Source organism: Trichogramma pretiosum, unplaced genomic scaffold, assembly GCF_000599845.2.
Source record: "Trichogramma pretiosum strain Unisexual culture from Peru unplaced genomic scaffold, Tpre_2.0 scaffold89, whole genome shotgun sequence".
NCBI lineage: Eukaryota > Metazoa > Arthropoda > Insecta > Hymenoptera > Trichogrammatidae > Trichogramma > Trichogramma pretiosum.
This window is the reverse complement of record NW_019641656.1, coordinates 478,123-503,860: the sequence shown is the minus strand read 5'-3', so window position 1 is coordinate 503,860 and position 25,738 is coordinate 478,123. Positions and strand designations below refer to the sequence as shown.

At 37.1% G+C, this 25,738-nt stretch overlaps 2 protein-coding genes across 4 annotated transcripts; both read left to right on the top strand.

Annotated features, from left to right (window-relative positions):
• The first annotated feature begins 255 nt into the window (after positions 1-255).
• On the top strand, positions 256-12,212 carry LOC111693924 (gastrula zinc finger protein XlCGF57.1-like). 3 transcript variants are annotated; one of them, XM_023460122.1, is made up of 3 exons: positions 256-332; positions 407-518; positions 601-2,224. In XM_023460122.1, exons 1-3 carry the CDS (start codon positions 298-300, stop codon positions 1,753-1,755), a joined length of 1,302 nt encoding a protein of 433 aa, XP_023315890.1. In that variant the 5' UTR covers positions 256-297; the 3' UTR covers positions 1,756-2,224. The 3 variants fall into 3 exon arrangements, with proteins under 3 accessions (XP_023315890.1, XP_023315892.1, XP_023315891.1); XM_023460124.1 differs by lacking the exons at positions 407-518; positions 601-2,224 and adding exons at positions 10,534-10,645; positions 10,721-12,212 and having other exon boundaries at positions 278-332; XM_023460123.1 differs by lacking the exons at positions 256-332; positions 407-518; positions 601-2,224 and adding exons at positions 10,367-10,459; positions 10,534-10,645; positions 10,721-12,212.
• Positions 12,213-13,421: 1,209 nt separating this feature from the next.
• On the top strand, positions 13,422-16,645 carry LOC106651814 (ankyrin-1-like). The gene is made up of 4 exons (XM_023460130.1): positions 13,422-14,300; positions 14,442-14,875; positions 14,952-15,189; positions 15,278-16,645. Exons 1-4 carry the CDS (start codon positions 13,422-13,424, stop codon positions 16,643-16,645), a joined length of 2,919 nt encoding a protein of 972 aa, XP_023315898.1.
• The last annotated feature ends 9,093 nt before the right edge of the window (positions 16,646-25,738 follow it).

The following is a 25,738-nucleotide window of genomic DNA, read 5'->3' as shown; positions in this document are numbered from 1 at the left end:
CATCGAGTGCAGGAAGTCGATTTTAAGATTTTACCGCACGCTGTGATGAAAACATATTTTTCAATTCATAATTTCTTTGTAATAAAATTCAGAGAAAATTGCTAATTGTTTATTACGCCGGAGATCTATTGTATAATTTCTCCAATAATAAATAGTAAGTTTAGAGTGTCTCTGTTAACATAAATTTTCTCAAACTTTCATTTCACGATTTGTAAATATTAGTACGATCAAGTTACCTAGTTCGATGTGTACACATTACAGAAAAGTTAGTCGTTGATCAAGTTCCGAGCAATAAACATGGACTTCAGTGGTGTATATAACTGTGATATTAGGTAATTTTTATTTACTGGAGAATGAAATTTAAAAAAAAATGGCATAATACTTTATATTATTGGGAATATTGCAGAGTGAAGGAGGAGCCAAATGATGTTTCCCCAATTGAAAATTATGATTATCAGATAATTGACAATGCACACGATGCGAACACTGAAGGATCCTTGCGATGTCGAGAAAATTTTGTAAGTTTTCATATAGCACTGCTTATAGCTGACATTTTCAACAATATTTTTGCCTAATCTTGAATTCAAATTATTTTTCTAGACTCTTGGTTCTGACGATGTCGAAGTAGAATTCGAATGTAAGGACGAGAAGCTCGGCATTAACTTATTAGTAGTCAAGAAGATAGAGGACGATTATCCAGATCATTTGCAGCATATGGAAAATAGTTACGACAATCAAACCCAAAAGAAAATTAAAAAAGAAATTGAGGACGAAACAAAAGAAGAATTGAATTCGGATGGTGAACTCAGTGATGTTTTTGATGCAAATGAAAAAACATTTGCTCAAAAAAGTCTACGCGAAACCCAAACTGATAAATTACACAATCGTGCCAAACATCCATGTAATATATGCGGTACGAAATTTGCACGAAAAGATAGTCTCAAGATCCACAACGACGCAGTTCATAATGGTGTCAAGCATGCGTGCGTTACATGTCGAAAAACATTCACCCAAAAAGGAGATCTCAAAAGACACATCGATGCAATGCATAATGGTGTTAAACATGATTGTGGTATATGTGAAAAGACATTCACACAAAGAGGAAATCTCAAAATGCACATCGATGCGATGCATAATGGTAAGGCACCTACTTGCGAAGTGTGCGGAAAGAAATTCGCATTCAAGAGTGGTCTCAAACTCCACATGGATGCAGTGCATAATAAGATAACTCACGCATGTGATACATGTGGCAAAATATTTACGATGAAAGATACTCTCAAGAAACACATCAATGCGACGCATAAAGGTATGGCACCTACTTGCGAAGTGTGCGGAAAGAAATTCCTAACCGAGAGTTCACTTAAGCTTCACATCGATGGACATAATGGTGTTAGACATGCATGTAGTATGTGTGAAAAGGCATTTACAAAAAAGTTTTATCTCAAAAGTCACATTGATGCGATGCATAATGGTAAGGCACCTACTTGCGAAGTGTGCGGAAAGAAATTCGCATTCAAGAGAGGTCTCAAACTCCACATGGATGCAGTGCATAATAAGATAACTTACGCATGTCATACGTGCGGCAAGACATTTACTCGAAAGGACCGTCTTAAAACTCACATTAAAACGCAGCATGAAGACATTGCATGCGTTATCTGCGGAGAAAAATTTAAACATAGGAAATATCTATACAGACACATCAAAAGTGAGCATAAGGGCAATACCCAATCACGAGATCACAGCAAAAGATCATAGAACGTCTATCAGTACCACGCAAGATGATAAAACATCGAGACAAATGAGTAGCTGTAAAACTGTCATCGACATAGCGCATCACTCACGCATTACCACCCAATAAATGTATAAAATGTACTTTGAAATTTTGTAAAAAACAATTACTATTATATTTTGGATCACTTCTATGTTTTTCATCTGACTGCTTAAGAAACGATCAAATTTAAATAAATTAATAAACTTCCCCGACGGAAAATAAATCTTTCAAGAAAAAGTAAAAGCAGTAACTATAACCATCATATTAAATTGTAAAATGTAATAAAATTTTAAAACAATGTAAAATTACTAGCGATTTCGGACAGCCAATGCATTAAATAAGGCAGCATAAAATCACATTTTTTTACACTTTTTTACATTTTCTTCAATATGCTATCCGCGTGTGATCGCATCGACCGCAGCAAGTGATTTTCGTGAAAAAAATACGCGCTTGACCAGGATTTTAAGCTCACAAGTAAAAATTTTAACATTTAAAATTATTATTACAGAATTTTTATGTTTTTTTACACTTTTTTACTTTTTCCATGTAACTTTAATGAGCTTAAATTCATAGGGTTTTCATCTCTTTCATTATAGGTAAACAAATGTAATAAACTGTAATAAAAAGTAAAAAAGGGTAGAAAAATGTATCACATGTCCGAAATCGTTAGTAATCTTACATTTTTTACACTTTTTTACTTTTTATTACAGTTCACAACATTATTATGCACTTTATTTAAACAAAAACTTTCCGCTGGGGTTTTTATTGCAAAAAAAACATGATGTTTCATTTGAATCAATCTATATCTATAATTTTTATCGATCTGTACGGTTAGGTTAAACATACAAATTATAAAATGAAGATTTTCGCAGAAGGTGAATCTTGCATAAAAAGTCAAATTAATTATTCATAATCGTCGTTACGACATCGCTGACTTTACGATTTGTCGCACAATTTTTCACGACACGCCTCGCGTGAATCCAAAAGAATTACAAGAGCTCTCCCCCTCGCACGCGCTTCTTCGTCGAAAATATGTGTTCCAATCTCGTCGCGCGTGCTCTACACATAACATACCTATCGTCGCATTTTCCCACAGATAAGAAAAAAGTAAGAGACTCGTCGTCGACTAGCGCCTATTACCCTAGCCATAAGTGCTGTGTGTAATATTTCGTGCGTCTGTGATCCATGCACTATAATACGGTATAAAGAATGGCATAATCTTCGGCGCACACAACTACGAGCCGTATGCAGCATGTATACAAGTAGATGTCTCGTATTTATTTTTTTTCCAAAGTGTTTATAAATACACAATTGCCGCAAAGATTCATCGATTCTGGGCATCTTGTATACAGACCGAAATCAATAACGAGACATAAGCTTGCTTACGCGCGGGTTGAACTATAAGAGCAATGTATTCTTTCTGAAAATACCACTTAGGACAGTTTAATTTGAACCAAGAAATGTTTACTAATTTTTTTCATAATTAGTAAAAGCTCTCACAATTGTATTCAAATCGTGTAAACAGCACATGGAAGTTTGTGGTCGGCACTTTTTCTAATCCGACACTGTCAACGCGTCGACTTCTACGAGACCACTGCTTTGACGTTAGTACTTGCAGGAACGTAGATAAAACCATAAGTAGTTATGCGCGGTCCATTGCTTTCTCATAACTTTGAAACTCCTAATCGGTCGTTAGACAATCCGTTTGAATTCGTCTTCTGAAAAATACGTTTTTGCAAGTGCAAGTTGATACTCATTAATAAGCCGCATGCACGAGTACTCATCGGCGAGTAGTGATTCTTCCCGTCACAGGGAGAAATTTCCCTTGTCCGAAGATGAACTCGTTTCTGCTATCACAACAGAACGAGTTTCTTTGCTTTTGATCTTGATGAACAATGAAATCTATCGTTAAGAAAAAAAACATAAAAGTCAATTTATCAATATCGTTTACTATAGTGCGTGATTGATCAATGCAAATTTACGTTTATCAAAAATCCATTTACCAATCAAACGCTTGCCTCATTTCGAATTATAAAAAAACTCTCAGCTAATCTTTGCATGACAAGCTTGCGGCAATCAAGTAGTCAAAATATGACCGGTGAGTATTAATTAGCAGTGGTTCAAAAGTAAAACACTATTACAACGATGAAGAAATTGTATTGATAGTTGATTTAAATACAAATGAAATACAACAAAATCATTATTGCTAAAATTTTTATTGAAATTTTAGAAAAACTTTTATTTGAATATCTACATAATTAAGTTTTTATATATTTACAATTGTCAAGAAAAAAAATCAGCATTTGTCATTATATCTCTGATGAACTGCGCACTAGTCTCTTAGAAGTTATTTTAATATAAGCTCGCGACTGCGTTATGTTCGAGATATTTGTATATACACATTATTCGTAAAATTTTGTGTTTACTCAGACGTAAGATTAGATGTAATTTCGCTTATTTACGAATATGAGAAAAAGGCGTTTCATGTCTCTTAAGCATCATTTATTGTTTTTCGGCGATGGAGCAAACAAGTTCGAATTATTAGTCCCCTTTGTCGCATGCATAATTTTTACAACCTTCGTGCACTCGTAGTTGGTGCGCAATCAAACCCACTTTTTGTCCAAACTTCTTCTCGCACACGTCGCATGCGTAATCTCTTCGACCTTCATGGACTGTGTTTTGGTGAACGAGCAAATTACATTTTAGTCCAAATTTCTTCTCGCACTTGTCGCATGCAAAGTCTCTGCGACCTTCGTGGAACGTCCTTTGATGGTGGTGCAAATGGCTTAGAACCCCAAATTTCTTTTCGCATTTGTCGCATGCGTAATCCTTGCGACATTCGTGGACTATTTTTTGATGTTTTCTTAAACTGCGACTTTTCCCATATCTCATCTCGCACTTGTTGCATGTGTAATCTTTCCGACCTTCGTGGATTGTCTTTTGATGGTCTAACAAATTCGATTTTTGTGCAAATTTCTTCTCGCACATGTCATATGCGTAATCTCTGCGACCTTCGTGGACTGTCTTTTGGTGCAAAAACAAAATCCATTTGTGTCCAAATTTCTTTTCGCATTTGTCGCATGCAAAATCTTTCCGGCCTTCGTGTACGGCTCTTTGGTGCTTGAACAAGTCTGATTTTTGTCCAAATGTCTTCTCGCATTTCTCGCATACATAATCTTTCTGACCTTCGTGAACTAATTTTTGATGTTTTCTTAAATTGCTTCGAATCCCAAATTTCTTTTCGCACCTGTCACATGTCCAATCTTTGCGACCTTCGTGGATGGTATTTATGTGTACGAGCAAACTTTGTTTTTCTGTAAATTTCTTCTCGCATCTGTCACATGTAAAATTTTTAATACCTTCGTGGACTGTCAATCGGTGTCTGATTAGTCTTGATTTATTTTCAAATTCTTTTTCACAATAGTTGCATAACAAATCTTTCTGACCGTTCTGTACTACCTTTTGATGTTTGAACAAATTCGATTTTAATACTAATTTTTCTGGACCCGTATCCCGAGAAAAACCTTTTCGATCTTCATGAAGTGTTTTTTGGTGAAAGAGAAAAGACGATTTGTGTCGAAATTGTTTCTCGCATTTATCGCATGCAAAATCTTTTCGACCCCCGTGAAATGTCTTTTGATGTGAGAGAAAATGCAATTTTTCAATAAATATCTCGTCGCACTTGTGGCATACAAAATCTTTGCGACCGTCATGGACTCTCTTTACGTGCGTGAGTAACCTCTGCTTGCTTGCAAATCTCTTGGCGCACTTTTCACACAAGTAATCTTTGAATACTTCATGGAATATTTTTTTGTGCTTAATTAAAGTCGATTTATTTTCAAATTTTCTCTCGCACTTGTTACAAGTCAAATCTTCGCGATTTTTGTGTACTAATTTTTGATGCGTAAGCAAACTTGATTTTTTCACAAATGTCTTCTCGCACTGATCGCATTCATAATCTTTTCGGCTTTTGTGTTGTGATATTTGGTGCCTACTCAAATGACTTCGGAACTCAAATGTCTTCTCGCACTTGTCACAAGCGAAACTTTTTTGTTTATCGTGAATTGTGTCTCGGTGTGTTATCATACTTGATTCTTGTGTAAATACCTCGTGGCAAATTTCAGAAATGACTTCTTTGTCTTGAGAAACAACAATATCGGTTTCACTTGAATTACGTTGAGAAAAAACTTCTTCGATTTTGTTCTCACTTTTATCCATTTTGGCATTTAAATTAAACATCGGATCTTTCTATTTAGTGCGATGGAAATCGAATGAGTAAAATTTATCTTTTAGTGTTATGATTTGTTTATTCAGGAAAGACAACATTCAAACTAATTTGATTTTTCTATAAACATGATCAGTGTGTCGATCGGCGATATCTAAATCGTTCTTAATTAGATTGATTACAATTAAGCTACCGATTTATTGGTTTCACGTTGTTATTATAATTTTTAAACCGTTATTTAAATAATGAGGAAAATAGAAAACTGACCAAGAAATCGGAGGACACTTGACTTTTGACCTAAAACGTATGAATTGTGATGAGTTGGTGATGAAGTGATGTGTTTTAAAAATGTATGCGATTGGATCATTTACTTGTAGGTACCTTTTCTATTGTTAGCATCAGTTGGCCACTTGAAATTTTAATCGCGATAAAAAACTTATTTGTTCAACTGGCCACATGGCCCCCACCTTAAATGTCTCAGTTGAAGTATTTACTCAAGTTGGTTTTTATTACACCGTAGTGAAATCGTACTTCTAATCTTTAGACTAAGTTTATGGCCCGGACAAGTGTTTCTTTGCTATCGGACTGAGTTTACAGGACTGCCAACGTGTATGTACATCTCTAATGGCTACATTTTATTTTTTTTAAATCAGAGCTTAATTGCAGTCTAATTGAATCTGTTTGATCATGGCCATCTGATTTTCTGCCGAATATCTATGCTACAGTAAATCGTTATATTACGCAGAAATACTTTAATTATTTTTTTATTATATTTATCAAGAGGTGCGGTAGCACCTAGCCGGCATAGTATAAAAAAAAATTATTAAAAATTTTTTTTTCAACAAAAATTATTTAAAAAAAATTTTTCGAATAAATTTTTGTGTGACAATATCACACTCGCTCTTGTCAGTTGTTATCGCGCTGTGAGTGTTTGAAAGTATCGCTCGTCGTCAAAAGAACATTGTGTGAGTGATTATATTCGTGTGCGAGAGTGTATATAACGATGGCTGAAAACGACCATAAGTAGTTGATAAGAGTAAAAACTCTGCGCGGAAATCTCTCGAACTGGATTGTCGGTTGGAACATCTACCATTCTCGACGAAATTTACTTTTACCTACTGACCGGATATTGGAAGAACCAACTTCCAAATCTGCGAGAATTTTTTCGAGGAGAAGAAATTGACTGGATTTTCGTGGAGTTGTATAATTACTTATTTGATTGAGAGAATTAAATATATTATCGGTTCAAATGTTATGATAATATATGTAATTCTCTCAATCAATCAAATAAGTAATTATACAACTGATGTAATAAATTTAATATAGTGAAAAAATACTTACAAGGGGACTACCCCAGCTCCGGGTCATGGATTTGTTTCAAAATTTTTTTGGGGTCTCCTGGTACCCAATACTGAAGCTTCCTGTGCTTAGTTTAATCTCATGGGCCTTAGGACCCATTTTTTAGAGAACTTTCCACATTAAAAAAAAATCTTTGTTATTTTCTATATCGATATAGAAGTACTTGAACGAAAAAAGGCGACGATCAAAAGTTTTAAAATTTTTCAAAGAATTTTTTCAGAATTTGTTGGACCATCTACCACTCTTTTTAAGAAGTCCTAAAATCTATAAAAAAAGCGTCAAATTTCGGCCTCTTGAATTAAGTGATAGATGGTCCCAAAAATTCTGGAAAAATCAAGCAGATTCTTTGAAAAATTTTAAAACTTTTGATCGTCGCATTTTTTCGTTCAAGTACTTCTATATCGATATAGAAAATAACAAAGATTTTTTTATAATGTGGAAAATTCTCTAAAAAAATGGGCCCTAAGGCCCATGAGATCAAACTAAACACAGAGGGCTTCAGTATTGGGTGCCAGGAGACCCCAAAAAATTTTTGGAGCAAATCCATGACCCGGAGCTGGGGTGGTCTCCTTGTTAGTTCAAGGAGGGTGTCATGTTCGATGGTTTTCGAGCTGGATTTTAATAATTTTTTTTGAGCGCATAGTAGAATGAATTTACCTATAAATTATATACATTATAAATAATTACTTGAAGAACATTCAGTTGAATTTTCAGCTAAAAATAGTGAAAAATAAGCTAACTACAGAAAATTGAACAACTGAAAAAAAAAGATCGATTGCGGTGAACACTGTAACTAAAAATCTACTCGACTGATTTTTTCCAAATTTTTCCCACTATTTATCTACATAAATTATGAGGTAATGACGTCGAGATATTTCGTTTAAAGTGATTTTTGAGTTTTTGGCATCATTTTGATGGGGAAAAAAATGACTTTTTTGAAAAGATGAAGGAAAAAATTCATCATACATGTTGGTAAAATGCATTTAAAAATGCAAAAAGTTAAATCCTCTCGACGTCATTACCTCATATATTATTTACTTAAATAGTGTATAAAATATGAAGTGGATCGGTCGAGTCGATTTTGAGTGATGGTGTCCACCGGATTTTTTTTACGTTGCATGTGGGAATTTACTGTAGCCAGCTTATTTTTCAGTATTTGGGCTAAAAATTTAACAGAATTTTCTTCAAATAACTTTTAATTATGTATATGATTAACAGATCAATTCTATTTACTATATGTTAAAAAAAAAGTTTTTTTTAATTCAGTCAAGACCCCGCTGTCCCCCCTTATATCATTTACATATTTTTCCCATGTGCTTCATATTGATTATTTACCCAGTGTGTACAGTGCTCTCAAAAGTAACACCCGCCCAAAGCGCGCGATTCAAATAATGTTATTTTTATCATGGGAAAATCGAGACGCCTTTAATGAATAGATGGAATAACTAAATAAAATGATAACAACTAAAATTCGAACTAGATAAAATTATTTATCACTTTTTTGGCATAGGGTACTTAGCATGTCCTCTGCACATGTCTAATGCATCGAATCTACACGGAGAGAGAAAATAAACGCGTTTTAGGGAGGACCTGTATGAAGTGAGAATCGCCGGTACGCTTGCCTGGCTCAACCGCTGGCTGTCCGGCGATAATCGTCGGAAACTCCACGCTGGGACTTTAGTCGAACTACGGCCGCGAAGCATTATTTAGTATAATCGCTAAATGTGTAACTCGCTGAAAAAGTACCTGAATATACTTAAATAGTACTTTACGATACAAGTGCCATAAGTAACACTTATTGGCACGACGTAGTTTAGGGCCCGAGCGCAGCGAGGGTCCTAATAGCTGGGCCGAAAAAAGTCCCCTACGTCACGAGTATCGTACAACATTTTATAGCACTGTGCTAAGTTCAAATTTATGCCCCCTTTTCCGATGCATAAGTCGCACTTTCTGGTGACGCGAAGTGAGGTTAGGTCAGCGGTGCCAGAATGTACGACTTATGCCACCGAAAAGTGTGCCATAAATGTGAACTTATGCCACGCAGTGCTATAAAAAGATTTTCTCTGATTTTTTCTAGACATATGCGGGGCACTTATAAATGGACTTTCCGAAATTTAAGAAAACAATGACCGAAAAATTTAATTTTTTCGTGTAAAATCACATTCCTACTTCAATACTGACTGCAGCATTCGATTCTACAAACAAAATTACGTAAGAAATCGTCGTGTTAATATAGATTTTACCCTCAAATCACAGCAGGTAAACTATAATCTTATTGAGTGATGCTATCAAATTTTCTCACCACGTTATCAAAGTCAAAAAATCGGTCGACAACTATATAGAGCACCTAGCGACATCAGGTAAAAGAAAAACTTCATGCGATCCACTCTCGCGCTTACTGACCATTTGAAAAGATACGATCGTGCGTGCAGAAAATGAAAAAACTAAGAGAAAACTAAGTTTCAAAATTACTGAATGAGCTTTGAAAGCAGAAAAACTTTATAGTTTGACAGCTTTCATGTCGTACATCGCTTACGTTACCACAAAGATATCGAAATTTGATATCGAAGCCATGCAGAAATTGATCTGAAAATCATTTAAACGAATTCAAAACGTATAGATAAATGAGAAATGAAAAATCGAGATCGCTACAACAAATATGCCGCTTTACTTAACTACACGCGCCTAACATTACGTAACTAAGGCACGAGTGCATTAACACGAGTACAAGATTGACAACCGCCTCAGTTACGTATATTATTTTTCATCATCGAGTGCAGAAAGTCGATTTTAAGATTTTCCCGCACGCTGTGATGAAAACATATTTTTCAATTCATAATTTCTTTGTAATAAAATTCAGAGAAAATTGCTAATTTTGTTTATTACGCTGGAGATCTATAGTATAATTTCTCCAATAATAAATAGTAAGTTTAGAGTGTTTCTGTTGACATAAATTTTCTCAAACTTTCATTTCACGATTTAAAAATATTGTTACGATCAAGTTACCTAGTTCGATGTGTAACATCACTACAGAACAATTAGTCGTTGATCAAGTTCCGAGTAATAAACATGGATTTCAGTGGTGTATATAACTGTGAAATCAGGTAATTTTTATTTTCTAGAGAATGAAATTAAAAAAAAAATAGCATAATACTTTATATTATTGGGAATATTGCAGAGTGAAGGAGGAGCCAAATGATGTTTCCCCGATTGAAAATGATGATTATCAGATAATTGACAATGCACACGATGCGAACACTGAAGAATCCTTGCAATGTCGAGAAAATTTTGTAAGTTTTCATATAGCACTGCTGACATTTTCAACAACATTTTTCCCTAATCTTGAATTCAAATTATTTTTCTAGACTCGTGGTTCTGACGATGTCGAAGTAGAATTCGAATGTAAGGACGAGAAGTTCGGTATTAACTTATTAGTAGTCAAGAAGATAGAGGACGATTATCCAGATCATTTGCAGCATATGGAAAATAGTTACGATAATCAAACCCAAAAGAAAATTAAAAAAGAAATTGAGGACGAAATAAAAGAAGAATTGAATTCGGATGGTGAACTCAGTGATGCATTGGATGCAAATGAAAAAACATTTGCTCAAAAAAGTCTACGTGAAACCCAAACTGATAAATTACGCAATCGTGTAAAACATCCATGTAATATATACGGTAAAAAATTTGCACGAAAAGATAGTCTCAAGATCCACAACGACGCAGTTCATAATGGTGTCAAGCATGCGTGCGTTACATGTCGAAAAACATTCACCCAAAAAGGAGATCTCAAAAGACACATCGATGCAATGCATAATGGTGTTAAACATGATTGTGGTATATGTGAAAAGACATTCACATACAAAGGACATCTCAAAATGCACATCGATGCGATGCATAATGGTAAGGCACCTACTTGCGAAGTGTGCGGAAAGAAATTCGCATTCAAGAGTGGTCTCAAACTCCACATGGATGCAGTGCATAATAAGATAACTTACGCATGTCATACGTGCGGCAAGACATTTACTCGAAAGGATAGTCTTAAAACTCACATTAAAACGCAGCATGAAGACATTGCATGCGTTATCTGCGGAGAAAATTTTAAACATAGGAAATATCTATACAGACACATCAAAAGTGAGCATAAGGGCAATACCCAATCACGAGATCAAAGCAAAAGATCATAGAACGTCTATCAGTACCACGCAAGATGATAAAACATCGAGACAAATGAGTAGCCGTAAAACTGTCATCGACATAGCGCATCACTCACGCATTAACACCTAATAAATGTATAAAATGTACTTGAAAATTTTGTAAAAAACAATTACTATTATATTTTGGATCACTTCTATGTTTTTCATCTGACTGCTTAAGAAACGATCAAATTTAAATAAATTAATAAACTTCCCCGACGGAAAAAAAATCTTTCAAGAAAAAGTAAAAGCAGTAACTATAACCATCATATTAAATTGTAAAATGTAATAAAATTTTAAAACAATGTAAAATTACTAGCGATTTCGGACAGCCAATGCATTAAATAAGGCAGCATAAAATCACATTTTTTTACACTTTTTTACATTTTCTTCAATATGCTATCCGCGTGTGATCGCATCGACCGCAGCAAGTGATTTTCGTGAAAAAAATGCGCGCTTGACCAGGATTTTAAGCTCACAAGTAAAAATTTTAACATTTAAAATTATTATTACAGAATTTTTATGTTTTTTTACACTTTTTTACTTTTTACATGTAACTTTAATGAGCTTAATTTCATAAGGTTTTTATCTCTTTAATTATAGGTAAACAAATGTAATAAACTGTAATAAAAAGTAAAAAAGGGTAGAAAAACGTATCACATGTCCGAAATCGTTAGTAATATTACATTTTTTTACACTTTTTTACTTTTTATTACAGTTCACAACATTATTATGCACTTTATTTAAACAAAAACTTTCCGCTGGGGTTTTTATTACCAAAAAAACATTATGTTTTATTTGAATCAATCTATATCTATAATTTTTATCAATACGGTTTTGTTAAACATACAAATTATAAAATAAAGATTTTCGCAGAAGGCGAATCTTGCATAAAAAGTCAAATTAATTATTCATAATCGTCGTTACGACATCGCTGACTTTACGATTTGTCGCACAATTTTTTACGATACGCCTCGCGTGAATCCAAAAGAATTGCGAGAGCTTTCCCTGGATGGAATGGCTGTATCGGTTTTTGCCTGAGAAATTATTTTCAGTGATGAAATTGTACTTTTCCGTTTTTTTTTTCATTGAAAATCACCCAAAATCGTCGAACAGTCGCTCGCAAACGAGACGACAGCGCGCGAAATTCAAATGCGCTTAAAAAAAAATAGTATAAATTCTGTAAAAAAAGTCTTTTATTAAAAAAATATTAACACTAACATTCTTTGAATAAATTTGTCAATAAATATTTAACAATTATATAATAAAAAAATTCTTATAGTTTAAAAAAATTGTAAACAATATAAAATGACATATAACAATATAAAATGATCGTTCATAATTATCAATATAATTATATTAAAAATATTCGCAAATATCGAATTTTATCGTAGCTACACGTGAGCCGTTCATGTAAATAAAAAGCTGACGACAAGTCTGCTACTCTGCTCGCGACTAGTGGCATAGCACCTGCAGAGTACGTTGCGCGCTGCACCATGCATTAGCGCTCCGCGCGTTTAATGTAAAAAACATAGCAGCGAAAGAGCCTCCTTAAGTGAGAATCGCCGGCACCCTTGCCTGGCTCAACCGCTGGCTGGGACTTGAGTCGAACTACGGCCGCGCAGTAAGTAGTGAGCGATGCTCAGTGCCCACATTCTAACTGCCTAACTTTCACTTTCATTCTTAAGAAGGCATCAAGCTCCAATATCTAATAGCAGCTAAGCAGTTCAACTCCACATGTCGAGTCGTTCAGATCACGTTACGAATTCACAACCTAAAAGAGGTCTCATCAACACGTGCTGTTAAATTAGTGAGAAAAAATTGAAATTTGTTTAGTGTTTCTTTTTGGTGTTCGTGAGTGCGTATAAACATGTCCGAAAGCGAATCCAGTGTGAGCTTTAACAATAAAAAACAATTAGAAATGTACGGATACTTGTCGAAAGATGTGACGTGGGAGATTCAAGAGGATCGACGTGAATTTCTTTATCAACTCGATACCGTCGTCAAAAATTGGAAAGGTCAACTTCCAAATCTTCTAGACTTCTTCCAAAAAGAAGCGATTTTTTGGCTTTTGATAGAGTCCGTCATAGACATAGACGAACATGACATCGAGACACCGGGGAAACGATTCATAGATTTTGTGGCTCGCAGCGCCTACAAAGACGACCCCTACGCAGATAAAGACGGCAAGCCACTGTTGCGTCGCACCACGCCGGTGCATCACGCGGCTAAGCACGTTACCAATTACGTCATAATCTCTGATCTCTTTAAAATCTACGACAAATTCGACGTAGCTTACATAGACGAAGATGGATTAACACATTTTCAAGTGGCCTGCTTGTATGGTCTCGACACCGTCGTCGAAAAATTCCTCGAACTCGGGCAAGATCCCAACGGCCTCTCTCGAGGCACGGCAGCGAGATACCCGCCGCTTTACTTGGCTCTACTCAACGGCCACGGGACAGTAGCCGAATCGCTGCTGAGAAGAGGCGCCGATCTGCTTCGAGCCAGTGCGGACGGAGTAACTCCTGTGCACATGCTTGGCAAGAGAAATCACAATGATGCCTTCCTTGAGACATTTTTCGAGATTGTCGAGGAGAAATATCTGACGTTGCAGGTCAACGCCATAGACCATGATGGCCTTTTACCGTTACATTATGCTCTGAGGGGCAGAAACAAGAAACTGATGGAACTGCTGTTGAGACACGGCGTGAATCCGAATTTGTGCAACAAACACGGAGATACTGCGGTACACTTCGTATGCGACGACGACGACGACGACGACGACGACGACGACGACGACGGCGAGGACGACGGCGAGGACGACGGCGAGTACGAGTTCTTGGAGAAATTTTTCGCCATCAACGACGAACTCGGTAACACGATCCAGGTCAACGTTAAAAACGTACAGGGCGACACACCATTGATCTTGGCTATGAAGAGTGGCAACATAAATGCAGTCGAACAGTTGCTGAGAAGGGGTGCCGACCCTCATTTAGTCAACGACGACGGAGAGACTTGTTTGCATATTATTTGCAAGAGCGACTGGAACGACGAAAACATGGCAAAGATGTTATTTGAGGTCTGCGACGAGAAACATCAGACGGTCCAGGTCGACGCACGGGACAATGAGGGTTGGACACCATTACTCGTGGCAATATACCAAGGAAACATCAATTTGGTAGAATGTTTGCTAAGAAGAGGTGCTAGTCCGAATCTAGCTGATAATAACGAACTTACTCCTTTGCACGCAATATGCGAGAGAAAAAACAGCGACGATGGCTTGGCGAAGAGATTTTTCGAGATCACCGACGAATTGAATCAGCCCGTGGAGATCGACGCCGCTACACTTGGCTCTGTCCCACGGATGCAAAAAACTGAACGAACTGCTGTTGAGAAGACAGGCCGATCCAAATTGGGCTGCCGAGAACGGTTTCACTCCTCTGCACGTCGTGTGTCTGAGAGAAGACGACGACGTTGACTTGGTGAAGATGTTATTCGAGATAGGTGACAAATTCAATACGCCGATCCAGATCGACGCCCGAGACAGCGACGACAACACACCGTTGCACTTTGCTTTGGATTGCGGCCACGAACAAATAGCCAAATGGCTGCTGAGAAGAGGAGCGGATATAAATGTAGCCAACGCGTGGAGATCGACACCGTTGCACTCGATCAGCGCTGGAAATTAAGGACCATGCCGACTTGTTGGGGACGTTTTTCGAGATCAGCGACGAGCTGAATCGAGCAGTCAAGGTCGACGCCAGGAACAAGCAGGGTGAAACGCCGCTCCACCATGCTATAAGACACGGACACAAGAAGGTATTTGAATTACTGCTCAGAAGAGACGCCAATCCGAATCTGGCCGATAACGATGGATGGACGGCTCTGCACACGATTTGCATAGTCGCCGACGATAGCGGCTGGGCGAAGATGTTGTTTGAAATCAGCGAGGAAAATAATCGATGGGTGCAGATCGATGCTCGGGACACGAGCGACTTTACACCACTGCATCACGCGCTGGTCAAAAAAGAGCTCAGGGCGGTGGTAGAATTGCTTCTGAGAAAGGGCGCCGCTACTAATTTAGTCGACTGCGACGGATGGACTCCTCTGCACACAATTTGCAAGTACGCTGACGACGAGGACCGCGTGAAGATGTTGGTCGAGATCAGCAACGAAGAAAATAAGCCGGTCGAGGTCGACGCCCGGGACAAGTTGGGCCGGACGCCGCTACACCTGGCCCTGGCCGAAAGAAACTGTAGGGTGGTCGAGTATCTGCTGAAATTAGGCGCCGATCCCAACTTGACGGACAAGAACGGATTCTCGCCGTTGCACGTCATCAGCAAGGATCGTTACGACGACGATGAATTGCTCGAGCTGTTTTTCGACGCCAGCAAAGAGGCCGATCGGCCGGTGCGGGTCGATGTCCAAGACAAGAAGGGACGAACGCCTTTGCAATGGGCCGTGGCGAATCTTTCCCTAGATAAGGTCGATGTACTCCTGGATCGGGGCGCTGATCTGTCCAACTTCGTTTTTCCCAGCAAGAGCTTTTTCGTCGAGAGATTTCGATGGGTACGTGCGATGGACGAAAAATTATCACTGGCGTCGAAAATTGTGGCCGTCGTTGAGCGTCTCGAGAAAAGAGGATACGAATTTGACCGCAGCGACGTTCTGAATATCATGAGTTTGTTCGCCGATCACGGATTGTTCGAGAAGTCTGTGGATCTCGACGAATATTGGTACGACGACGAAGAATTTGTGAGCAAATCGAAAGAGATAATGGTGAATCCTAGTCTATCGCTTCACGACCTTATCCGATTGAGACCGGAAGAGGCGGCAAAACAACTGAAACCCGAGAACTATATCGAGTTGGCGCGTTCGAACAAATTGTCGGACCTTCCCGAAGGCCACAGGGAGCTTTGCGTTCGGCATCTGTGCGAAAAACTGTCTAGAGGATTTTTCTGGCCATGGGCACTGGATGCTTTTTACGAACTGAAACACTGCCAGCTACCGGTTCTCTGCTGTGAAATGATCATTGCGAAGCTAAAGAACGAGGATTTACATAATATTTGCTTGGCATGCATTCTTGCATAGGCGATAGCTCGCGGCGACTTTTTTGTTATCGTAACTATGTAGATAACGAAAAATTATAAACGGTATCGAAAAATTGTAAATAATTGTAAAATTGTAACGAATTTCTTGAAATCAAAACCTTATAATAATATCAATTCATAAGTTTACCAACAATAACAGTAATTTAACTCGTATAAATCTCCAAGGTCTCTTTGTTAGACAGTGAATATAACAACTATCCATGTAAATAAAAACAAAATTGTAATAATTGTTATAGATTATCTCAACTCCTCGTGTAATTTTCTGTACATTGTTAATATCAATAAAATGTAATGAATGAATAAAAAAATGAATTAGGATTTTTTCATTGATTAATTCACAATTCTCGAATTGAAATCATACATCATATAGCTATTGAATAACAAATACAACTAGACATTTAAAACGCGCTCCGCGCGTGTCATTTCTTTTATTTATATTTTTAAGTTAAGATTCATAAATAGTAAGTTCCGAACGCGATTCGCGCGCATAGACATAGAAAGTACAGACTGCGGTTGAGCATACAACGGCGTGATGCTCGGAGTGAGAGAGACAGAAGACGTAAGGCGATCGTTTGTCTCTTTCTAATGGCCGGAGCTTGAGTCGCCCACGCGCAGCAGCTGATACCCGTGAGCAATTGTTTAAACATCAACACTAGGCCGAAACATTTATTCACTAACAGTAAGATCGTGAACAACCGACTTCGTAGCCCCCAGTGGCTACGATTCCTGCTTTTGACTCTTGAAGACGCGCAATCGTATCCCGATCAGTCGCACTTTTTAACATCACAAAAAATTTTTTATAGCACTGCGTGTCTTAAGTTCACATTTAAGGCACGCTTTTCGGTGGTATAAGTCGCACATTCTGGCACCGCGTCGCGCCTATCGCACTCGCTGCGCTCGTGCGCTAACCTCACTCCGCGGTACCAGAATGTGCGACTTATAACTCGGAAAAGGGGGCATAAATGTGAACTTAGCACAGTGCTATAAAAAAGTATATTGTACACGTGTCATAAGTAGCACATTATGAGCACGGCAGAAGCAACCTCGCTGCGCTCGGGCGCTTCACTCTGCCGTGCCATAATCTGCTGCTTATGCAACTGTTTCATAATGTACTATTATAGCACTGTGTGGCATAAGTTCACATTTATGGCACGCTTTTCGGTGGCATAAGTCGCACATTCTGGCACCGCTGCGTTCGTATCGCACTCGCGTACGCTCGTGGTTAGGCATGAAAAAACCTCATTTTTTTGTTACGCCACGATCAAATTTCATGGGTCATTCTCTCGCTCACTTTTCAAGAAATATGTTTTTTTTCGGAGCTAACTAAGAGATTCGATTATGTACAAGTTTTTGNTTTTCAAGAAATATGTTTTTTTTCTCGGAGCTAACTAAGAGATTCGATTATGTTCAAGTTTTCGATCGAGTGAGATGTTTGAATATTTTCTATGCTTTACAGAAGTACATAAATTCGAGTTGCTCAAGCATGACTAGGAAACTTTCTCTTTTCAATCTCATATGAGATTGACAAGCTGGAAAGCGCAGCAAGTACCAAAATCTGGAGAGACATCGCATAGGCATGAAAAAACCTCATTCTTTTGTTACGCCACGATCAAATTTCATGGGTCATTCTCTCGCTTACTTTTCAACAAATATGTTTTTTTTTTCGGAGCTAACTAAGAGATTCGATTATGTTCAAGTTTTTGATCGAGTGAGATGTTTGAATATTTTCTATGCTTTACAGAAGTACATAAATGCCAGTTGCTTAAGCATGACTAGGAAACTTTCTCTTTTCAATCTCATATGAGATTGACAAGCTGTGAAGCGCAGCAAGTACCCAAATCTGGAGAGCGATCGCATAGGCATGAAAAAACCTTAATTTTTTTGTTACGCTGAGATCGAATTTTTTATTATTATTTTTTTTAGAGCCCTCAAATGAGCCAAAAAAGGGAAAAAAAAAATTTCCGAATTCCACCATTTCATTAATTTTTAATTTTTTTGCAATTATTTAGGTTAAAGCTCCAGCAAATTTCATCTAGCTTAAGAGGAACTTCAGATTTTTAGATTCGGAGAAAAACTCGAGGTGCTAGCTTTGCGCCCTTTGAGGTATCTTTTTTCAACACGACCTTCTTAAATGCTTCTAGCGGATACATAATTCGATATTTTGGTCTTAAAAAATTTTTAAATATAGTTCAATATAAATATCAAAAAACTTGACCGCATTATTCACTACCTTATGTGAAAAAAAAAATTACGAAAAACACTTAATTTTTGAGGCGCTAGATGAGAGCCTCCCCTCAAGTCACAAAAAATTCAAATTCGAGCAAATTGATGAATAAATTTTTTTTTAATTTTATTTATTTCGATGACATAGAAAATATATAACATTGAATAACACTAGACATAAAAAAATAATCAAAATATTCTTATTGTCATCATGAAGTTTAGTCTGCAGTCCCCATGTGAACGTGCCCAAAAATAATCAACATTTTTTCACCTTGTGTTAACTTTTTAACAAGAATAAAATAGTTTATTATTCAACGAGTGAAGGCGAGAATAATTGCAGTGACAGTCCATAAATCTCATAAAATTTTACCTATCATTTGCAGCGGCTCGAGGTGGGTATAGCTTTACCAAATGCAATGTGCACATGTTTACAGCAGTAAGGAAATTGAATAGCTTGTTATACCAAGAAAATTAACTCGTGAAAACAAAATGAATTTCACGTTCTCTGAGACTTTTCAGTTTTTCACTTCCTAGGGGAAAAACATACTATTACTCGATGTTTTTTGTATGAAATCGATGTTATCTGTTAAGAATTTTTTTGAAACTACTTATTTTTTATCTGGTCAACAACTTCTTCAAAGGAATCTTCGTCAAGTTCAAATTTTTATTCTTTAAATATTGTATGGATAATGTACAGACAGATAAACTAGTACCTTCATTGTAAACAATTCGATCATAAACGATTTGGATATCGCTTCTCGACACCCTGCGATCATGATTATAGTAAAAATAATTTAGTTTGAATGTTGTCTTTCTTGATTAAACAAGCTATAATAGTACTAAAAGATACATTTTACTCATTCAATTTTCGTAACAATAAACAAACTGATTCATCGTTTATTAAAAGCACCGAAATGGATAAAAGTGAGAAGAAATACGATGGAGTTCTCTCGATTAATAACTTTAGTGAACTCGACATTGTTGTTTCGGAAGACAAAAAGTATATATGTGATATTTGTCAAAAGACATTTACTCTAGAATCAAGCTTGGTAACACACCAAGACACAATTCACAACGAAAAGAAAAATTTCGCTTGTGACAAGTGCGGAAAGAAATTTGAGTTTCGAAGTCATTTGAGTAGGCACCAAATATCAGAACACAAAAGCCGCAAAGATTATGAATGCGATCAGTGCGAGAAGACATTTGTGAAAAAATCGAGTTTTTCTACGCACCAAAAATTAGTACACAAAGATCGAGAAAATTTCACATGTGACAAGTGTGAGAGAAAATTTGAAAATAAATCAACTTTACTTAAACACAACAAAATATTCCACGAAGTTTTCAAAGATTACTTGTGTGAAAAGTGTGCGAAGAGATTCGGAAATAAACATAGTTTACTCAAACACATAAAGACAGTACACGATGGTCGCAAAGATTCTGCATGCGACAACAGTAAGGACAAAATTAGAAAAAAGTCGAATTTGCTTTTTGAAAAAAAAGATTTTGCCTTAAGAGTCTTCAAAGATGACTATTGCAGAAAAAAAATTGATAATAAATCGAGTTTGCTTTTGCACACGACAACACTCCATGAGGGTCGCCAAGATCACGCATGTGAAAATTGTGAGAAAAAATTCGGAAGAAAATTCGATTTGATCAGGCATCAAAAGATAATACACGACGGTCACAAAGATTTTTCATGTGACAAGTGCGGAAGAGTATTTGGACAGAAACAACATTTGCTCAAACACCAAAGGGCAATACACGATGGTCGTAAAGATTATGCATGTGACAAGTGTGAAAAAGTATTTGGACAAAAACATCATTTGGTCCAACACCAAAGGGCAATTCATGAAGGTCGCAAAGATTTTGCTTGTGACAGGTGCGAGAAGAAATTTACAGAAAAAAGGAGTTTGACCGTACACATAAAGACAGTTCACGAGCGCCGCAAGGATTTCGCGTGCGATAGATGCGAGAAGAAATTTGGACAAAAACCACATCTGCTCAGCCATCAGAAGATAGTCCACGAGGGTCGCCGAGATTTTGCATGCGACAAATGTGAGCAGAGATTCGGACAAAAATCAGATTTGATGCAGCACCAAAAGATAGTACACGAAGGTCGAAAAGATGACGCGTGTGACAAGTGTGAGAAAAAGTTTGGAAGTAAGTCGAAATTGCTCAGACACCAAAGAATAGTCCACGAGGGTCGCAAAGATTTCGCATGTGACATTTGTGAGAAGAAATTTGGACTAAAATTTAATTTGATTTTTCACCAAAAGGCAGTCCACGAGGGTCGCAAAGATTACTCATGTGATGAGTGCGAGAAGAAATTTAAACGAAAATCGCATTTACTCACCCATCAAAGCGCGGTACACGAACTTCGCAAAGATTTCGCATGTGACAAGTGCGAGAAGAAATTTGGACAAAAATGTAATTTGTTCGTTCACCAAAGAACAGTCCATGAAGGTCGAAAAAATTACACATGTGACAACTGTGTCAAAAGCTAGTTCACGGAGGTAGCCAAGTTACACATTTAATAAGCGCAAAAAAAAATTCTGACATAAATTTCATTTGCTCACCCACCAAAAAGTAACACACGAGGGTCGGAAAGATTACGCATGTGACAAGTGTAAGACAAAATTCGGAAGGAAATTGGATTTGATCAGGCACCAAATAACAGTCCCTGAAGGTCATAATGATCACTTATAAAAAAAGCGCCAGAAAAGATGATGATTGACAATTGTAAATATATATGGATATTTATGAATATTTTATTCAAAAATGTTAATAAAAGTAGGGCTACTACCTAAATTCCTGGCGTTTAACTACTTTTTCACATTATCTTCCAAGGCCCAATTCACTTTGATTCAGCCGATACGTTCGGGCCGACGATTTTTACTTTACAACATCGACCCATCAGTACTCGTTCAGTGCTTACTGTATAAATTTCAGAAAATCAGCCTGTATGAGCTCATTTTTCTCATAAATGAATTATGGTATTTTTTCAATTTAAGTAAAATTAAATTTAAAAAATATAAACTTATAAATAAAAATAGTTTAGAATTACATCGAACGTGTCACAAAACTTTCTTTATTGACACTTACGACTGACATCAAGGGTTCAATTTCAGAGATAGTTCATGAAGCTCATAAAACTGCACCGATCTTTAGTAGCGACTCGAGTTTTACGCAATGAGGTGTGCACATGTTTAAGGAAATTCGATGACTCGTTATAACCGAGACAAATAATACGTGAAAGTATGTCTATAAGGTAAAAGCACCGATTATGGAATGGTTTTGAGACAGCTTATTTTCAAACACGTGTATCTACTTAAAATATTGAAAAAACTGTGTGCATTCCATTAATTGGAACAAGAAAATCAACGATTGTTCCAATAGTGAAATCAAAAAATTAAAATGTCGATCTTGACTGGTATATTGTACTAACTAGGCACTGATAAAAAATTCCAGACATCCTTGATTAATATTATTACATGATAAAATGATTGTTACTCGGTTGATTGCGAGATCATATTTTATTGATTGTACTAAAGCATATTAATACTTTTCAATTGCTTTCAAGCAAAAGTTGTAACAAAAACATTATTTACAATGATTCAAGCACTAATGTACCACAAATGGGTACATCGTTCCATAATCACTGCTTTTACCTTATATAATACGACGTGGCTTCTAGAGTCAAGTCTTATTACTTTCAAAAGCCAGTACAATTTACTACGCCGCCACATGAACAGCATATATAGGAATATCGCATCTGCTGCAGCAAGAGTTTCGAAATTTTCGTAAAAGAAAACTATATCTTCAATTTTAATCGATCGTGTGTTGTGCTTGAGTGCGCGAAAAAATCATGTCCACGTCCGACGATGAACCAAAGGAAATTTTCGAAGAATTCGACGAAAATGATTTCGAACACGTGGAGGATCCTAACCAAAGTGAGTTAGAAAGATTAAAAAGCTTACGAGAAAATGTCGATTGGGAGATCGAGGAGGAGGTACGCAAATTTATTCGTAAACTTTATCCTCTAATAAGAAATTGGAAAGGTCCAGTTCCGAATCTCCGAGACATCTTTCAAGAGGAAGAAATTCATCGTCTTCTTTTGGAGGTCGTACGTTACAGAGGTGGAAATTTGGAGTTATTTCATAGAAGTGAAATCATCAAATTTGTTATCGGTACCGGCTACAAAGACGAGCCCGAAGTGGACGAAGCAGACGGCAAGCCATTGCAGCGTCGCACCACTGCCATTCATCACGCGATTAAACACAATTTCTTCGCAGGACACCGCTGCAATTGGCCGTGGCGCGTTATTTAACGGGTGTGGTCTGCGACCTCCTGGATCGTGGCGCTGATCTGTCTGGCTTCGTTTTCCCAGCCGCGAGTCAATTTCGATGGAGACGGGAAACGGGCAACGAAAGAGTGAGACTGATTTCTGGCCTACTGGGCATCGTCCAGCTACTCGCAAGAGGAGGATACGAGCTGGATCGAGGCGACGCTCTGACGATCATGGAAGTGTTCGCGAGGCGCGGAGTGTTTAAGAAGCCGTCGTTGAATATCGAGAGACGTTTGTACGACGACGAGGACTTTGTGATGCGTTCGAAAGAAATAACGATGAATTCGAGTCTGTCGCTCTACGACATGGTTCGGTTACCAGCCGCGGAAGCGAACAAACGAGTCACGTATTTGGACTACTATCTTTTCATCAACTCGGAATCGTTTTACATGGCTTTTTACAAAAGCAAAAGGCCCAGTAGTCTGGCCTTGGATGCATACCTGCGCGAAATAATCCCGAGAGGATTTTTCAAAAGCTGCAGGGCTTTGGATCCTTTTTGGAAGCTGATTCACAAGCGGCTGCCGCTCGAAATTTGCGAGATAATAATCGACGAATTAACGAACGAGGATTTGTGGCACATTTGCCTAGCGGCTGCAGGTCAACGCTAGTGATGGTTATTCCACTTTTGTAACCAATACTTCAGAGAACGAAAGAATTTCGAAAAGGTACTAAGTGATTCCAGCAAAATGAAATTATAAATGTAAAAATTTAAGTTCAGATACGTATGTTAAAATGGAAAAAGTAATAAGTTGTTTTATTGAGGTAATGATCCAACAGCTGGCTTCCTCAAAAACTTTTTGTTCAACAATAAGTGTTACTTTCAAATAAATAAAAAACTTGAATTGATTAATTTGCTTGTAGTTTTATTTTTTATTTTTTAATTGTCACATTTTGCAGTTGTTTTAATGCAGCTGCTGATTTTGTGACATGAAGACGGAAAATCTTGAAACGAATATATAAATTTTTCATTCTACATGTTAACAATATATTATTTACTCGATGTTTTTTGTATCAAATCGACGCTGTTTGTCGGGAGCATTTTCGAAAACGCTCAATTTCAACAGGTCAAAAATTTCTCAAAGTAATCGTCGCCACGATGGAATTTTTAATTGTTCCAAATATTGTAGAGATAATGTACAAACAGATAAACTGGTACCTTAATTGTAAACAATTCTATCGTAAACGATTCTGACATCGTTCCTTGACACCTTGCGATCATGATTATAGTGAAAATAATTTAGTTTGAATGTTGTCCATCCCGATGGAACAAGCCAAAAGATAAATTTGACTTATTCAATTTTCGTGACATATAGATCCATCGTTTATTTAAAGCACCGAAATGGATAAAAGTGATAAAAAATCCGATGAAGTTCTCTCGATTGATAACTTAAGTGAACTCGACATTGTTGTTTCGGAAAACAAAAAATACATTTGTGATATTTGTCAGGAGGTATTTGCACTAGAATCAAGCATGATAACTCATCGAGACACAATTCACAATAAGCAAAATAATTTTGCTTGTGACAAGTGCGAAAAAAAATTTGAGTTCCGAAGTCATTTGAGTAGACACCAAATATCAGAGCACAGAAGTCGCAAAGATTTTTCATGTGACCAGTGCGAGAAGAAATTTGTGAAAAAATCAAGTTTGTTCACACACCAAAAATTAGCACATAAAAATCGCGAAGATTTGTCATGCAAAAAGTGCAAGAAGAAATTTGAAAATAAACCAACTTTACTCAAGCACAAAAAAATATTCCACGACGTTTTCAGAGATTACTTATGTGAAAAGTGCGCCAAAAGATTTGCAAGTAAGCAGAGTTTACTCACACACATGAAGGGAGTACATGACGATAACAAAGATTTCGCATGCGACAAGTGCAGAGAGAAATTTAGAAAAAAATCGCATTTGCTTTTCCATTTGAACAGAGTACACGAAGTTCAAAAAGATTTCGCCTCAAGAGTCTTCAAAGATGACGATTGCAGGAAGAAATTTAATAATAAATCGAGTTTGCTTTTGCACACGACAACACTCCATGAGGGTCGCCAAGATCACGCATGTGACAATTGTGAGAAAAAATTTGGAAGAAAATTCGATTTGATCAGGCACCAAAGGAGTGTACACGACGGTCAAAGTCGGAAAGATTTTGATTGTGACAAATGCGAAAAAAAATTTGACCGCAGATTGCATTTGCTTCTCCATCAAAAAACAGTCCACGAAGGTCGGAAAGATTATTCATGTGATAAGTGTGAGAAGAAATTTGGACAAAAACCACATTTGCTTTTACACCAAAAGACCATCCACGAAGGTCGGAAAGATTTCGCATGCGACAAATGCGATAAGAAATGTGGACAAAAAATTAATTTGCTCAGACACCAAAAGATAGTGCACGAAGGTCGCAAAGATTACCTATGCGACAAGTGCGATAAGAGATTCGGACTAGAACATCATTTGCTTTCACACAAAAAGACAATCCATGAAGGTCAGAAAGATTTTGTCTGTGACAA

Bases quoted from the DNA above. Each gene is read 5' to 3' on its own strand.
- LOC111693924 (XM_023460122.1), top strand. From the start codon at position 298: ATGGACTTCAGTGGTGTATATAACTGTGATATTAG. The intron at 333-406 runs GTAATTTTTATT...GGAATATTGCAG, and splicing joins GTATATAACTGTGATATTAG to AGTGAAGGAGGAGCCAAATG. The intron at 519-600 runs GTAAGTTTTCAT...TTATTTTTCTAG, and splicing joins TGCGATGTCGAGAAAATTTT to ACTCTTGGTTCTGACGATGT.
- LOC106651814 (XM_023460130.1), top strand. From the start codon at position 13,422: ATGTCCGAAAGCGAATCCAGTGTGAGCTTTAACAATAAAAAACAATTA. The intron at 14,301-14,441 runs GTACACTTCGTA...AACACGATCCAG, and splicing joins ACAAACACGGAGATACTGCG to GTCAACGTTAAAAACGTACA. The intron at 14,876-14,951 runs GCCCGTGGAGAT...GCTGTTGAGAAG, and splicing joins ATCACCGACGAATTGAATCA to ACAGGCCGATCCAAATTGGG.